At 49.1% G+C, this 16,456-nt stretch overlaps 1 protein-coding gene across 2 annotated transcripts; it reads left to right on the top strand.

Moving 5' to 3' along the window:
- The first annotated feature begins 3,374 nt into the window (after nt 1-3,374).
- CORO1B (coronin 1B) lies at nt 3,375-16,262 on the top strand. Of its 2 annotated transcripts, none has more exons than XM_081838358.1 (11): nt 3,375-3,618; nt 6,000-6,202; nt 7,236-7,358; nt 8,164-8,293; nt 8,463-8,644; nt 11,238-11,357; nt 11,768-11,872; nt 12,522-12,667; nt 12,792-12,849; nt 13,841-14,122; nt 15,363-16,262. In XM_081838358.1, exons 2-11 carry the CDS (start codon nt 6,002-6,004, stop codon nt 15,489-15,491), a joined length of 1,476 nt encoding a protein of 491 aa, XP_081694484.1. In that variant the 5' UTR covers nt 3,375-3,618; nt 6,000-6,001; the 3' UTR covers nt 15,492-16,262. The 2 variants fall into 2 exon arrangements, with proteins under 2 accessions (XP_081694484.1, XP_081694485.1); XM_081838359.1 differs by lacking the exon at nt 3,375-3,618 and adding an exon at nt 3,755-3,901.
- The last annotated feature ends 194 nt before the right edge of the window (nt 16,263-16,456 follow it).

Here is a 16,456-nt window from a genome sequence, read left to right as displayed (position 1 = left end):
ATTATTGTAGAGATGGCAGGGCTGGCTTCCAACCCCTTTGTCCCATGGACAAAGCCATCTCCAAGCTCTCCCACCTATAGCTGCCAAGTGGCAGAGCATGTGTTGATGTTTTTCCAGGCACATTGCCTTGAGCATGAGCTAGCCATCTCCAGTTAAGCTCTCCCAAGCAGCGGAAATGAGGACATCAGTGGCCAAAAGGAGACAAGGAATTAGGTCCCAGAGGTGCTGCCTTTCCAGGGTTGCAAGTGGTATAAAGTCACCATGAGACAGTGGTTGTAATGTACCTGCTCATTACGCCCATAGCACTTGCAGTCCTTCCCTACTTTTCTGTACCTTTAGCTCCACATAGTGGCTGATTTTCCAACTCTGGACATAAGACACACCATAGGATACTATGCATGATTATTCACAAGCCAGTCCCACTGAATTCAGTATAACTCACACCCTAGTCTGCATAAATGCAGCCAGGGTCTTCCTGGAAACAACACTCACTTTGGGGGGATGGAAGCCAGGATAGTCTCATTAGCCTCAAGAAAACAAGAATATGATATATGCAAAAGGTGATTCCTCCAAGCACTGCACTGAAATTATTGACAAGTCTTGGCAACACACACCCTTTAGAACAGGGATGTTTAACAAGTTGGTCGCGATCTACCGGTCGATCGGGGTGTGTCAAAGCTCAACAACTCTGGTCAATCCAATGAGTAGATCACTGCCAGCTTTTTTTATAGTGGGAGTAGATTGCAGTCTCTTGGAAGTTGGATGTGCCTGCTTTAGAACTGGATTTAACAGGCGGCTCAGGGTATATGAAAACAAAGCAGGGAATATGTTCTATGTAGTTGGATTACATTATATGTGTGGTGTAACAACACACCAGCTTTCAATTTACACACAACTCAATCTCAATTACGTTTATTGCTTTATTGTTAAATGAACAAGGTCATCTCAAAGATCACAAACGACAGAAGATAAAACAGGTAAAAATCAAAAGAGGTGAAACCACTTTCAGCAGAGGGAAGATAATGAAAGATAGTACATACAAATGCCTTTCAACAAAGCAAATCTCCTACATTTCTGAGCCGTCGAAAACTTTGCAACTTTCAGTGTAACCTTTTCCCTCCTGGTCGGATAGGTGATGAACTCTTTTAAATAGGCCATTCCTGTTTTGCATCATTTTCTCATCAAATTTCCTTCTAGGCAGAACATGGTATAAAATATGGCAACATATTGTTAACTGAGCGAGCTCCACAAATACACATTAGCTAATCTACTGCAATTTTATGGTAATAGCCCTAGCGATAATGGGGAAGCTTCCTGTTTCTGGGAAGGCCTTATGTAAAAAAGTGAAATGTTTGATTAAATAACTAAATATCGAGTAAATCCAATTGAACACAGGGAGGCTTACTTCTGAGATGTTTGCAATGCATCTCTCTTGCATGTGTTACTTTAATAAGTTGAATGTAACAAAAATATAGAGGCTTTAGCAAAGTCCTTATCAGCCATATAAGCTTCCTCAATTGGTTTAGTTCTTTTTTTGCAACAGTTTTTCATGCATTTGAGCTTCAAACTAGAGCATCCAGCTGCAGACATTTTTGGAAGTCTTTTGGAAATAATATAGATAATACAGATTGTCATAACACTATATAAGCTTAATATGCATAAATTGCTTGTGCTCTAATTCATGCAACAGAGATCCCAGTCATAAACTTAAAATTGTTTTGTGGTATTTACAATTGACCCACCTCTGATAACATACAGATTCACAGAGGAAGCAGTTTCCCAAGCATACATCCCGAGCCCTGGGGAGATCAAGAGTGGTAGTCAATAACTTTTTTATGCAAGTTAGACCTATTGAACATTAATTCCAATGCATCTACTCTGAGCAAAACTTAGTTGAATCCCAATCAATGTCTTCAGTTCCTGCAAAGGTCAGGATTACAGTGGTACCTCGGGTTAAGAACTTAATTCGTTCTGGAAGTCCATTCTTCACCTGAAACTGTTCTTGACCTGAAGCACCACTTTAGCTAATGGGGCCTCCGTCTGTCGCTGCACAATTTCTTTCTCATCCTGAAGCAAAGTTCTTAACCCGAGGTACTATATCTGGGTTAGCGGAGTCCGTAACCTGAAGTGTTTGTAACCTGAAGCATCTGTAACCCGAGGTACCACTGTATCTGCAAAGACCTGGTGCCTATTCGGACTAATGGGGCAGAAGGCTGGAAGCCAGGGTCAAGGACAAGCTGAGTCAACTAATTCCAGCTTTGTCCCCATCCTGCCCCCTGCTGAGTTCTACAAAAGGCAACACTGAGACCAAAGAGGAGGAGGAGGAAGAGGAGGAGGTTGATAGGCTGTGCCACTCCCTGAAAGGTTGTAAGGAGGATGACAGACAGGCAGGTGGGAGCTGGCTAACAGCAGTCTGAGGTTGGTGGAGCCACGCCCCTCTTACCTAATGGCCAACCTTTACTGGGATGGGGTCCAAAATCCATCCCTTCTTCCCATTTGTTCCCTAGTTGACCCATTTCACTTTTCAGGGCAATCCTATGTGTCTACTCAGAAGCAAGCCCGACTGAGTTCAATGACACTTACTCCCACACCCAAAACCACTGGCTTCACATTCAAATTCGAATGTAAGCTCCTTGGGGCAGGGAACTTTTTCTGCTGTTTTCTTTCTTAATGTCTGATGTACATTGAGGGGGTTAAGAACTGCAATAAATTCTGAACAAGCCCATCCTGCCTTGAAGCAGTTGCGTGTCTCCTTCCAAGTACAATTCAGGAAAATCCACACCAGCGGGCTCAGGCACCTTCCACGCACCGGCCGACACGGAACTGGCAGGCTTAAAAGTCTGCGCCCTGCGAGTCAAAGGAAATGGTGTGTGTGCGATCTCCGAATCACTTGTATTATATTATGCGCAGAATGAGAGGGCGGCTCCGTCCCTGCCCTGAGAAGCTTTATAGCCTCCCACCACCCTAAGGTAACTTTCACATCACTAGGAGGAAGTTTCTCATCAAGAAAAGCGGTTCCGACGCCCACAATTCCGCCAAAGGAGACCTCCTGAAAAATCCCCGCCTTCCCCTCAGTTTGGTTACTCTCGTTAGTTCCCGGCAGGGAAAGCAGGAATGCACTCGGCGCATGCTCAGAGGCACTTTCTCCTCGACTCAAGCCGGGAGACGGCCCCGCCGTCGAAAAACGCCCGGCTGGCGGAGTTCTGCGCAGAGCCTCTTGCGCCACCCTGGCAGCCTGGAAATTGCGCGCCAAGACAAGCGGCGGAGACGGCCCGGCCCATCTCCCCCGTCCCGTCGCGGCGGGTGTTGCCCGGGCAGGCAGCCCTTGGCGCGCGCCGGGGTGCGTGGCCGGCCGCTGACCCCAGAGGCAGCCCTTCCCCTCGCCTCGCCTCTCCCAGCCCCGAAGGCAGGTGAACTGGGCGCGGGGAAGGACGCTTCCTCGGCCTGCCCTCGCCGCTGCTGCTGTCACTTCCTGTAGCCGCCGAGAGCCCAGCCCAGCCCGGGTCCTCCTCCTGCTGCTTCTGCTCCCTCCCTCCCTCCCTCCCCGCAGCCGCCTGCACCGCCCTGGGCAGCGCGCAAGGGAGAGGCTGCTGCGGTCGCCCCCGTCCTCCCCAGCCGGTGAGTGGCGGTGGGCGGGTGAAGCTCGGCGGGGTTGCGGGTGGGGAGAGGGGAGGCGGAGAGAGCCGGGCCCGGAGGCGCTTCCCGGGCGGGAAGAGCGGGGAATCGGGCAGGCTAAAGCGAGGAGGAAGAGGCGGAGGCGTCGGTTTCGCCAGACCCAGCTCGGTCGCTGTTCCTCTGCGCCCCCGCCTCCCCAGAGTCCCGCCCTGCTGCTGTGCCTTTGCTTCTCCGGTGCCGGGAACGGGAAGGGAGCGGCAATTTCCCCTCCCCAGCTTCCCTTTCGGTACTTTCTAGATCGAGAGCTTGCTGCTTATATGCAAACCAAAATGCATGTATAAGGGAGCGGTTCCTCGGTGCCAGGGGGAGGGAAAGCACTCTGTAGGTGCTCAGAGGCTCCCTTTGGCTGTGTCTGTGCCATCGGGCTCGACCGCTAGCATTCAGTAGTTTCTGGGGCCAAACCCCAGCAGAGTTGCTCTTCCCTATTGGAAAAGTACCCGGTCAGGTCACTCCCCTCGCCCCGGCAAGGCTAGTATAATGCCTTGGCCCCTTAAAAGGGTATGTTGTAGTTTGGAGGAAGGTAGGGTATGCTCCAGGTAAGCGCTGGTGCGGCCACACCTTCCTTGCGCCAGATTCTTCTGGTCCCTTTTCGTCCAATAGTAACAGCTGCGCTTTGGTTGCACAATGTTCAGCTGCACATCCGGCTGCGGCTTCAGTGGACCAACTGTGCTGTGATTTAACCATTTCCCTGTGGGGTTGTTTCTTGCAGGAAAGGAGTTTTCGGGAAACACTTCCTTTCCCGAGGAAAGGGGTGTGTGTGGGTGTGGGTGTACACAACAACCCTGAACCCGTTGCTTTTCTCAAGTTCTTGCTTTATGTTGTTTTCTCCCTCCACCTCCTTTTGGTCCCCAAACTCCAAAACAGGAAGACTTCTGGGTTCCAAGTTCTGGTTCGCTGATGTTAGGTAGCACCCAGCTGATTCTTCCGCACCTTACTGTCTTCCTCCAAAGTTTTCCTGGCTGCGCAGAAGAATAAACAAGGCTTGCCCATTCTTGAGTCCTTCTCTGTCATCGGCCATTCTCACAGGAACCACCCAAAGGGAACTTTTCTCCTGTGGCTTTGAGTCACACCTGGTTACAGTTTGGAGTAGTGGGTGGGGCTGCCACTGAAACCTGAAGACGGAAGTTCCTACCCCATCTCCCCAAAAGTCTTACGACTGTGTGCTTGAAACAGAACTTGTGCTTAAATAGATTGATTCCCTTTACTGTAAGGGTTGTGGGCTGTGGTTGCAGAGCTTTTAAATGCTTGCTTCTAGCCTTAAAGGTTTTTGTTTGGTCTCACTCTGATCAGGTGTTGACGCAGCAGGCTGAATTTTGCTTTTGGTGGGCACTGCTTCCATGAAAAACACGTCTATATAAGGCTACAGGAAGTTCAGTGCGTTTTCCTTCTCTTGCGACTGACTGCTGAAGGTCCGCTGTCAGTCATCCATAGATAGGCCTTGATGGGGCCTTTTGATTAATTACACTAAGGGGTTTTAACTTCAGTGATTTTGGCCTGCCACTTTTCAGGGGTGACATTGGGGTGGGTATGTACTCTGGTCTTGGAAGTGTATTTTCATTTCTGGCATTTCACATGTAAACCAAAGAAATGGGATAGCAGAGCCTGTGTACCAGATTGTGTAGAGCACTGTATCTTTTGATTTATGGTGTGCACGCATCTATTGAAAGTGTTTGGAATGAAGCTGGGATTCTACTGCAGGATTCATAAAGGAGAAAGCTGCTAATTCCCTCTTCCGCTGTGTTTCCCTCCCACCCGCATAGAGTCGAATCAAGGTAGAAACCCACCCTCCCGTAATAAAGGAGGTTGGATATTAGACGATAGACTGGCAGCGATTGAAACAGAAACAGGACAACAAGTGGCAAATAATCCAGCCAGAGTCATCAATGAGCCTCTGCACGTGACTATTGCCTATACACAGAAGCAAAGCACAGAGAAAATGCGAGTTGTCAATTATAAAATGAGCTGGAGTGCAAAAATTTGTACGGAGGCCAAAAATGTAGAGCTGCCGAGTACAGAGGTATTTATGTATATAGGGGGAAATATGAATGTTTTTTTGGGGGGGTTCAAGTTTGATCAAGAGCACCCGAGGCTTCCTGCTCATTGTCGAAAGAGGTCGGAATTGCAACATCTTCAGCAAGTGAAGTGATTGCAATCTGTGCGGCAGCTCTGCCGAATTCCTTTGATTCCTGCTCCACATTTCTGAACAACCTTATTACAATCCTATTAGAAATCATATTGCAGCATCGCCCCTGGGGAGCGTTGTGTGTGAGCCAGCCTGCGAGATTATAAAGGTGTGTCGCTTTTCTTCTCTTCTGCCTCTGCAGCCATGTCCTTCCGAAAGGTTGTGCGCCAGAGCAAATTCCGCCACGTCTTTGGGCAGCCCGTCAAGAATGACCAGTGCTACGATGACATCCGGGTGTCACGCGTCACTTGGGACAGCACTTTCTGCGCTGTCAACCCCAAGTTTGTGGCTGTGATTATAGAGGCCAGTGGAGGAGGGGCCTTCATGGTGCTCCCGCTACAGAAGGTGAGGGAACAGTCTGTCTTGGGAAACACTGGGCTCGCTTTCATTAGAGGTTCTTAAGCAACTGGGGGTTGTGCCAGCCACAGATTTCCTGCGTCAGCAGAAGGTTAGACTAGATGACACTTTGAAGTCCCTCCCATCCCTAACACTCTTAAGTACAGTGGTACCTCGAGTTACAAACGCCTCAGGTTACAAACGCTTCAGGTTACAAACTCCGCTAACCTGGAAGAATTACCTCGAGGTGAGAACTTTGCCCCAGGATGAGAACAGAAATCGTGTGCCAGCAGCAGCAAGAGGCCCCATTAGCGAAAGCACGCCTCTAGTTAAGAACAGTTTCAGGTTAAGAACGGACCTCTGGAACGAATTAAGTTAATAACTAGAGGTACCACTGTACCGGGGATGTCACTGGATGGGAGTAGGAATGGGGAAGATGTGCACAAGGTTGACTGGCCCCAAGAATTTCTCAGCTCATAAGAAGAGGCTTCCTGGATCAGGCCAGGGACTCATCTAGTCCAGCATCCTGTTCTCACAGTGGCCAACCAGATGCCTTGTGGGAAACCTGCAAGCAGGACCCTGGCACAAGAGCACTCTTCCCCTCTTGCGGTTTCCATGTGGCCTCCAGTTATGGAGGCAGAGCATAGCCATCACTGCTAGTAGCCCTTGTTAGCATTGTCCTCCCTGAATTAGTCTAATCCTTTCTTAAAGTCATGCAGGTTGGTGGCCACCACTGCCTCATGTGGGAGAGAGTTCCATAGTTTAATTCTGCACTGCATGAAGAAGTACTTTCTTTTATCTGTCCTGAATCTTGCAGCATTCTAACTTGGGTCTCAATATATCATTCCTCCCCTTGCTTCTTCTCCTATCTTGTGTTTTGTGTCTTCGAGCACATAATATTTTATGGGAGCTGAGGGATGGAACACAGGGGTTGTACTGAGGCAAATAAGGAAAGCTGGGACAGGAAACAGGATAGTGGCTTTGAGGAGCCTGGAAGGGACTGCCTGATTATTCTTCTCCCCTTTGGTTATTTTTTTCCCAGACCGGACGCATTGATAAGTCTTACCCTACGGTGTGTGGGCACACAGGACCTGTTTTGGACATTGACTGGTGCCCGCACAATGATAACGTCATCGCTAGTGGCTCTGAGGATTGCACTGTTATGGTGAGGGGCAGCTGGTAAAAGGACTGTGTGTGTGTGTGTGTGTGTGTGTGTGAGAGAGAGAGAGAGAGAGAGAGAGAGAGAGAGAGAGAGAGAGAGGAAGGAAGGAAGGAAGGAAGGAAGGAAGGAAGGAAGGAAGGAAGGAAGGAAGGAAGAAAGAAGGGGGGCCCTCACCTGTAGCCATGCTCTCGGCTAAATATATACAGAAGGTTGGGGCTGTACATATTGAATCAAGCAGTCAGTATTGAGTGGCAAATTGAGCATGCTGTGCATTTGAAAATTCTATTTTTAAAGCAAGTTTCTAGTCCTTCAGATTGTGGAATCTTGAAAGCACAGACTCTCTGAAGTTTGGTATGTGTATACAGGCAGGATAGCTGAGCAAGGTTTCAGCAGCAGGGCGGGGAGGCCTGTTCACTGCCCCAGATACTGCTTGGTCTCTTATCATGATTATTTAGCAGAGGCAGACTATATTAGGCAAATTAAGTTTGCATATGCAAATATGTTTTGTTACAATACAATGACAGGGCAAAGAATTCAGACGGAGGAGCTGTTAGCTGGGCTGTAGACACGGGAAGCAAGATGCTATCCGCAGAATGTGGGATAATGGGATCAGGAGAATGACCCTTTGGTGTGGAGCAAGCTAAAGCCAGAGTGTACCCCCCCCCCAGGTGGCTGGATGTTGTTTGGCGTTTGGGTCAGGATGATGGGAGAGCGAGGTTTTGTGGGAGGCTGTGCCACTGGTGACAGGATCAGAGCAGACGAAAATGCTTTGCCGGTTGAGCCATTTCACTCCCGTCTTTCTCTCCAGGTATGGCAGATCCCCGATAATGGATTGACACTGCCTCTGACGGAGCCAGTGGTAGTTCTAGAAGGGCACTCTAAGCGTGTGGGCATCATCACTTGGCATCCAACTGCCCGCAACGTCCTCCTCAGTGCAGGTACCATCTGTGGTGGTGGTGGTGGTGGTGGTGGAGTAAGAGGCAGAATAAAAGTGGAGAACATCTGGCTGCAAGCTTACATGCTGGGGCGGTTGAGACCCAAAGTTAAGGGCAGCCTAACACAGAACTCTGTGGCAAACCTCTTCCAATGAGCACCGTTTTTCCCCAGGCTGTGACAACGTGGTGATCGTGTGGAACGTGGGCACAACTGAGGAACTTTACCGCCTGGAAGATCTGCATCCTGACCTCATTTATAATGTCAGCTGGAACCGTGACGGCAGCCTCTTCTGCTCGGCCTGCAAGGATAAAAGTGTGCGCATCATTGACCCCCGCCGTGGGCAGGTTGTTGCGGTATGTTTCTCCCTCCTTTGAAGCTTTTTGGTTCTGGTCTGTCTATCTTGCCATTCTTGACCTGTTTACATGAGTGTTCCCTCTCTTTGGCAATCTATTACTTCCTGGCCATTCTGCAAGTCAAAGGGACTCTCCTTTGTGTTTTGGGAATGTTGCAGTGGGATGTGTTTGGGCCACAGTCGGTCCTCCCTGTCCTGTTATCTGAGCGGTGGTATCTCTCTGTGGTTTGTGCCTCCCTAGTCCCCTTTTCTAGCTTGGTTGCAAGGCTCACGCTTGAGATGTGACCTGCGCTGCTTTGACTGTGCAGTAATTTGGTGATGGGAAGCTCACGCTTTGCCTCCTGGGTTAATTAGCTCTCAGCAGTGCTGATCTTTATGTAGTTGACATGTTAGTGGGCTATCTATAAGATAGGCTCTGATGCGTGGCAGTGTTTATATTGCTTATTGGGTAGTGCTTGGAGAAGCCTAATTTTAATTGAAGATGAAGACCGCATATGGAATGTGCTCTAGGCAGAGGTGCTGGCTTATGATGAATCTAAATTTCACAACCGGCAAAAACCAGACTTTGCACTTTCATTTTCGGTAGAGCAAGTTATGCACATTTTCAGATGAAGTAAATGAATTTACATGTGTGTGTGCACATATCAGCAAGAGTTCAAGGTGGTGTCATCTTTGCTATGCAGGGGACACTGTGCTAATGGCAGAATCTACAGGAGGGAAGGAGGCATGAGGTTGATAAGATGATGCTAAATAGAGGAGCAGAAGCAGGGGATCTATGCAGAGAGAAACTGTGAAACAAGGGTGAACACCCTTCAGCCCCTGAGAGCTCGTCGGATAGCCGGGGATGGTGTAATCCAGAAACATCTGGAGAGCCACTGGTTCCCCCCCCCCCCCTGTTCTGGAATCCTCATCAGATCCCTGCAAGGCTTCACCCATCTCTTCCTCTCTTCCCTCTCCCTCCCAAGCCTTTTATGAGAATTAATAAGGGCTTCTCGTCAGGCGTCTCAGGAATCTGATCATGCTGTCAATGATAATGCATAAGCATTTCCCAAGTGTGTTTCTGTAATATTATTGAGAAATCAATTCACAGGTGTTTCCAGCTAAGCCCCCAGTTTTAGTATGTGACTATATATAAATTGGCAGTGCTGTATAGGATTGGTAAATGATTAAATTGGTGTTATCTGTGAGATTGCTTCCCCAGATCTCCCTGCTGTTCCTAGCCTGAGACTCAGGCCTGTCTGTAATTTTATGTGTTGTGACCTCTGAGGCCCAACCTCTTCCTTCCTTCCTTTCCCCTCTCCTACAGAGGTTGATCTGGAATCTGAAGAAGGGATGAAAGTGGGCTAATTTTATTATTATAAAAAGGTTATTTTAAGAAGGAAGTAATATTTCAAAATAACATATCTCTATGGTATATTTGCACTCATCTGTCGTCATGCTGGCGAACGAGGGCACATGAATACTCAAGTTAAAACAGGGCGAAGGAAGCCCAAGAAGCCCTGAGTGGGCAGGCTGGCACAAAGAGTGGGCAGGTGGCCCAGGCACACCCTCCCTCCCTCTGCCTTCGCCACAGCCACTTGCCAGGTGGAAGGACCTGAAGGCGAGGAAAGTCCTTCTCTTCATCTACCTGTTGCTCCTGAGAGAAGGAAACCTGTATTTTAAAATGAAAGCTCCTTTGTCCTGGCTGAGACTGGGGGGGAAACGGAAAAGGAGAAAAACGTTCTCTCCTTCATTCCTTCCCCACTGCCAGTGGTGGCTGTGGTAAAGGGAATTTGGGGACAGGTGGGTTGGGGTGAGGTGTAAAGGAAGGGCAATGGGATGATGGGAAGGTGGGGTTTGGGGGGAAAGTGAGCTGAGGCAGCAGCCCCAAGCGCAGCATAAACACATCTAAACAGTATAGCCATATATAACAATGCACCAAGAGTGGATTGATTCTGAGTGGGGTTTTTTGGGGGGGTGGGGTGGAGGAGATGATATTGGGAAGTTATCTGGGTTTGATAGACAAGTTTTGACTTTCTAACTTACGACCTTTTTGGAGTGGGATTGCTTTGTCAATAGCAACATGGCAGTAAGTAGTTTTAACAGATGTGGTACTTGGGAGAGGTTGCCAGGCTTTTAAATTCTGCTGTTGTTAAAGGAACACACAGACACATCAAATGCCTTTGCATATCTGAACACCATGTCTTTTTAGACTCCAGATCATACCCTTTGTCTGCACAGCCCCATGTTGCCTGCACTGACTACAGCAGTGGCTCTCAGAACGAGTCTCTCAGCCCTGCGGTGAGAGGCCCTCCTAACTGAAGATGCCTAGATTTGAATCTCAGACCCTTCTGCATACAAGACACCTCCACTTATCTTCCTCTGGAGTGGGGTGGAATGAGCTGCTGAGGGCCAGACACAGTCTGATCCTGGGGAAAGGTGCTCATGATTTTAGGGGGAATGTAAACTCAGATGAGTGACTCTCCTGTTGTAGTTCGGATCCAGCATAGCAGATATGGTAGCAAAACCCGCATTTGTGCTGCAGTATAGCAGAGCCTGCCTGCTGCGTCACCTCTTGAATTCCCGACATCTTACCCTTTTTTTTTGCTTCACAGGAGAAGGAGAAAGCCCATGAGGGAGCGCGCCCTATGCGGGCCATATTCTTAGCGGATGGGAAGATCTTCACGACCGGTTTCAGCCGTATGAGTGAGCGGCAGCTGGCACTCTGGGACCCGGTGAGTGGGAAGGTGGATCTGGGAGTGAGGTGTGTGTGGAATGTGGTGGTGGTGGTGGTGTGTGTGTGTGTGTGTGTGTGTGTGTGTAAGCTCTCTCTGTGTGTTCAGGGTCTCTTGTCCTGAGCAAAGAACTCCTGTTGAACTCCATGTGTTTGAGAGGTGAGAGGCAACATCTGAAGAGAGACTGCTTTGTGCACATAGACTTGTCCCTACCCCTCAATTAGGGTCTTAACCACGCAGGGTTTTCAATCTCGGAGGGTTCATGGGCATATGGAGCACGCTCCCCTTTTGCTCTCAAGTGAATGGTGTCAGGATGGATGGCAGGTGAATCATCACATCAAGATTGTGATGGTGTGAAGGATAGCATTTGAACAAGGAGGTCTGTAACCTGTGCCTTTCTGTTTTTGCAGGAGAATCTGGAGGAGCCCATGGCATTGCAAGAGCTGGACTCAAGCAATGGGGCCCTTCTTCCCTTCTATGACCCGGACACCAACGTGGTGTATGTCTGTGGCAAGGTATGTTTTCCTACTAAGCAGAAATTAGGGAAATTAAATTAAAATCAGAGTCTGCATTTGACAGCTTGCAGTTTAATATACCTTCGGGTATAGGGCAGTATATAAATCCAATAAATAAAGGAAAATAAAAAAGGAAAAGGTTCCAGTTTCAGTCCCTGGCATCTGCAAATAGGGCAAAAGAAGACACCTTCAGCCAGGCCCTGCAGGCCAGATGCCCCCAACCTGGTGTTTTCCAGATGCTTTGGACTACGATTCCCATCATACCTAACCATATCCCATGCTGGCTGGGGCTGATGGTAGTTGGAGTCTTACCAATGTCTGGAGGGCGTCAGGTTGGGGGAAAGCTGCTGTAGATAATACTGAACTAAGCGGACTCCAGGGTCTGACCTCCGTATAAGATGGTTAAAGGGCAAAGCTGGCTTCTTTTTGGGGTTCCAGAACTCTGGGTTAGTACCCTCTCTCTGAAGTGGGAGTGAATACCATGCAAGGTGGGCATTCCCTTGGCCCTCTTCCTCAACCAGTCTGTCTGTCCCACTGAAAGCGAAGTGCTCAGGGGGGAAGTGGCCCGCCCAGGGATGCCAAGCATCACAATGTCCTCTATAGGCTTAGTAACACTGTGTGCATCCTTTTTGCCCTCTCCCCCTTCCAGGGCGACTCCAGCATCCGGTACTTTGAGATCACGGCAGAAGCACCCTACATCCACTTCCTGAACACATTCACTAGCAAAGAACCCCAGCGTGGCATGGGATGGATGCCCAAGCGGGGTCTGGATGTCAACAAGTGTGAGATTGCCAGGTATTCTGAATAATGCTGGGGCTGGGCATGTGTGTGTGTGTGAGAGAGAGACAGCAGCGAAAGAACTGGTAGTCTTGACTGGCTGCTTGTGCATCAATCTTTCTCTCTTGGTGCGTTTCTGCAGGTTTTACAAACTCCACGAACGCAAGTGTGAGCCCATTATCATGACTGTGCCAAGGAAGGTGAGTGTTTGATAGTGGGGGCTAGCCTACTTTTTCAAGAAACTGCTGCTTAAGCTACAAGGGACCGGGGGGGGGGGGGCTTGCTGCTGTTTCGGGACCAAGCAACTGCAGATGAGCCATGACCTGTCTGTGGATGGCTTGATGGTTCTGCATTAGAATCTTGAAGCGTTAATCCGTGGGGCTGTTGCCACTGCTGTGTTCACACAGCAAATTGACAGGAGATTCACACATAACCTCATATACCCTGGAAGGTTGTGAGTATTTCAGTTCTGTCCATTGGGACAGGTGGTTGTGTCCCTTTGCAGCTTGGTATTTCCATCCAGTGCTTTTCTCCCCTCCGGTTTCCAGCTGTCCAGAAGGATCTTCTAAAGTCATATGCTGAAACCATTGCCATTTCAACCCTGTTCCTTCTCTGATCAGAAACATTTATTTGTTCCCATATGACGGTTGTGTGTGCTTTACTTGCTTTTAAACCAAGCTGAGCATTACATAAGCATTAAATATCTATACAACTTTTAGCAGACATTTGAAGGCAGGCCTGTATTGGGATGTTTTTAATGTTTGAAGTTTTATTATGTTTTTATATCTGTTGGAAGCCGCCCAGAGTGCCTGAGGCAACTATTATTATTATTTATTATTAAGCAAATCCCTCCCTCCCCTCCAGTGTTCAGGTCTCAAGCTTTATACATATGCCTGTATGCATATAAACTGAATCTGTGCCCGTGTCTAGCTTTGAAACTATGTGGATTTAATAATAATGCTACTGCTTGACAGTTAAATAGCGTGATAGTCAAAGCACGCTGCCTGTTTCCTCTTTTAAAACTGCTCTGTAAGACAGGCCAATATAAAGTGGAGACTGAGAATTGGAAATTTTGAAGCACAGCAAATTTGTTGGGTGTTTTACCTTGTACATCCCATGGGAGGGGAGAGCAGCACTGTTCCATATTGTCCCAGGCTCTTAACACTGCCCTCTCTCTTTCTCTCTCTGCAGTCAGATTTGTTCCAAGATGATTTGTACCCAGACACAGCTGGGCCAGAAGCCACCATGGAAGCCGAGGAATGGGTGGCAGGGAAGACAGCGGGCCCCATCCTGATCTCGCTGCGCGAAGCCTACGTGCCCACCAAGCAGCGTGACCTCAAAGTCAGCCGGAGGAGCTTGCTGCAAGATAGCCGCCCCGCTGCTGCCCCCAGTGCCGGGCTGAGTGCCACACACCCCAGTGCCATGTCTCAGTCTGCTGCCACGCCTGCCATTAGCATCAGCGCTGCCAGTGGGGTATGTGCAGGGCTGGCGCCTGCGCCGGAACAGGGAATTCTGTGGGTGGGTTGTTTGATTGGCACTTCTCTGTCATCCCTCGCAGGGTTGCAGAGCGGTTGAGCTGGGGTGTGGGTGTGGGTGGATGTGGGTTAGAGCCAAGTGCAAGGAGCAGAACAGGATTCTGATGTGCCTTGGGGAGGGAGAACGGAGGAGAAGGTCTGCATGTCCAATATTCACTGCATCCTGGGACTCTCCAGCATTCTCTCCAATAATAAAGCAAATCCTTTGTAGTTTTGGAGCAGTCATCCAATTTCAGTTGTTGGAGAAAAGCCAGTAGGGCTTGACCAGAGGCTGTGGTTAGAAAGTGGGCTTCCCATACCCTGCAAAGTACCCTTGCCACAGAGAGCAAATAAGCCTACAAAGGTTACCAGTGTGAGAGGCTTTAGGCAAATTCGTGGAGGGTAAGGCTATATTCTACCTTCAGGCACAGGATGCCTCTGAATGCCAGTTGCTAGAGAGGAGAGGACTCTTGTGTTCAGGCTTCCCCTGTGCATCTGCATGGCCACAGGAAGCCGGGCTACATGGACCCTTTGGCCGGATCCAGCAGAGCTTTCCTTACATTCTACAAGCCTGCTAATCAGCTAGCAATCTGCATTTCCATGCTATCTGCAAGGGAAAGGATGTCCTCTCCTCCATAGCCAGCCTGGAAACAGAGACAGATAAAAAAAAGAAGAAGAAAATGCCTTCTTCTAAGCAGACAGGCAGAGGAGGAACAGGATGGTCCATGCTCTGCTCTTCGCTAGCCCACTCGGGCATCTGTGTGGAATTCCTGGCAGTCTGCGGCTACTAGGCAATTTGTCAAGGACAAAGGATGCTATAGGGCATTTTTAACCTGAATGCCAGGCTGTTCCTAGTTGAACAGATCCTATGAAGTCAGTCAGTCTGCTGAAGATTTCTTTCTTTGGATGTCTAATAGCCTGCTTCTTTCCACTGCGTGTGTGCATGTGTTGACCAAGCATTTGCCAGTGTTGCTTTCTTCCTTCCCCCCAACATGTGTGTGGGTACACACACACACACACAGACGTACACGTGTGTGCACACAGACATGGTGCACTCCCTCTTATACATGCACTGGGGGAGGAGGCGCAAGTCCTGCTGGTGCCAGGAGTACAGGTCATGGGATGGTTTTGAGCTGAGCAGCTGGGATCCTGTTGGGAAGAGCAGCATGACACTGCTTTCTTCTTCTTCTTCTTTGCAGGACGGCGGGCAGGTCATTGAAGAAGTGCTGCGTGAAGTGGCGTCACTGCGGATGCTTGTGGCTGCGCAGGGCGAGCGCATTGGGCGGCTAGAGGAGCAGCTGAGCCGCATTGAGAACGGCGATGTCTAGGAGGGGTCCCCGCGGAGGAGACCTCACCAACATGGATCTTCTTAAACGCTTCACCTTTTTTTGAGCTGCCAGTAATCCCTTTATACACTGCCTCATCCTGCCCTGTGGTGTGAGACAGGGACTTGCCCTCTCTTGCTGCTACTGGGAATGTTTCTTGGGTTTTGTCTCGGACCAAATCTCCTCCTCTTCCCGCACCCTGTTTTACCCAAGGGTCGATGTGCTGGTCTCCCCACATCTGTCCCTTTGCCTTATTCTGGCCAGAGTCCCTCTGGCCCTGTCCCCTTCCCATGGCTGCGGTTGGCTTGTATGTCCCCCTGTGGGGATCAGGACTAGCTAACTGCACAGTCTGACATGCCCACGCTTTCCACTGGAGAGAAGGCTGGGATTCCCCTTCCCAATCTCTCATGGCGGGTGGAATTTGCGGTTTATTGGAAGCCAGTGCTTCCTATGGGCCAGGCCTCTTCTCCCCATTTTCCCTGCTAGGACCACTGAGAATCCTGTTGAGGATTCTTCTGCTTCCTTGCCTGAATTTTATTTTACTTCAAAGAGACCATGGATGGGATCATTGAGGCTTGACTAAGAAATAAATCTGCCATCTAGTCACAGTCCTTAAGTTTCTTGTCTCTGGGACCACTCCTCTCTCCCTCCCTCCAGCCCTCAAATGCTAAGCAGGTTCTGACGAAACACACGAGGGTGTTGGAGGCAAAAAGAAACTGTTCAGGTTCAATAATCTATATTTTCATTCCAAATAAAAGTCTTTATAAAGCCACAGCTCTGTGCACAAGTCTGTTGCTGTTGCCTCCCTTCTTTCCACAGATGAATTCAGAGGAGTTCAGGGTAAGTGCAGGCTTTTCCTGGAGCATTTGCTTTCTTCCCACCATTTTATGTGGGTTCACTTTCAGCGTGTGGTGGAAAAACACAGCGGAACAGGCAACAGCCCTGGCATTTCTGCTCACCTAGAGCTG

The sequence above is a fragment of the Podarcis erhardii genome, assembly GCF_964252035.2.
Source record: "Podarcis erhardii genome assembly, chromosome: 1".
Lineage (NCBI taxonomy): Eukaryota > Metazoa > Chordata > Lepidosauria > Squamata > Lacertidae > Podarcis > Podarcis erhardii.
The sequence above is the reverse complement of the archived record's forward strand: the minus strand, read 5'-3'. Positions and strand labels throughout refer to the sequence as shown.

Coding starts and splice junctions, on each gene's coding strand:
- CORO1B (XM_081838358.1), top strand. CDS start 6,002: ATGTCCTTCCGAAAGGTTGTGCGCCAGAGCAAATTCCGCCACGTCTTT. Junction 6,203..7,235: donor TGGTGCTCCCGCTACAGAAG/GTGAGGGAACAG, acceptor TTTTTTTCCCAG/ACCGGACGCATTGATAAGTC. Junction 14,123..15,362: donor GCATCAGCGCTGCCAGTGGG/GTATGTGCAGGG, acceptor TCTTCTTTGCAG/GACGGCGGGCAGGTCATTGA.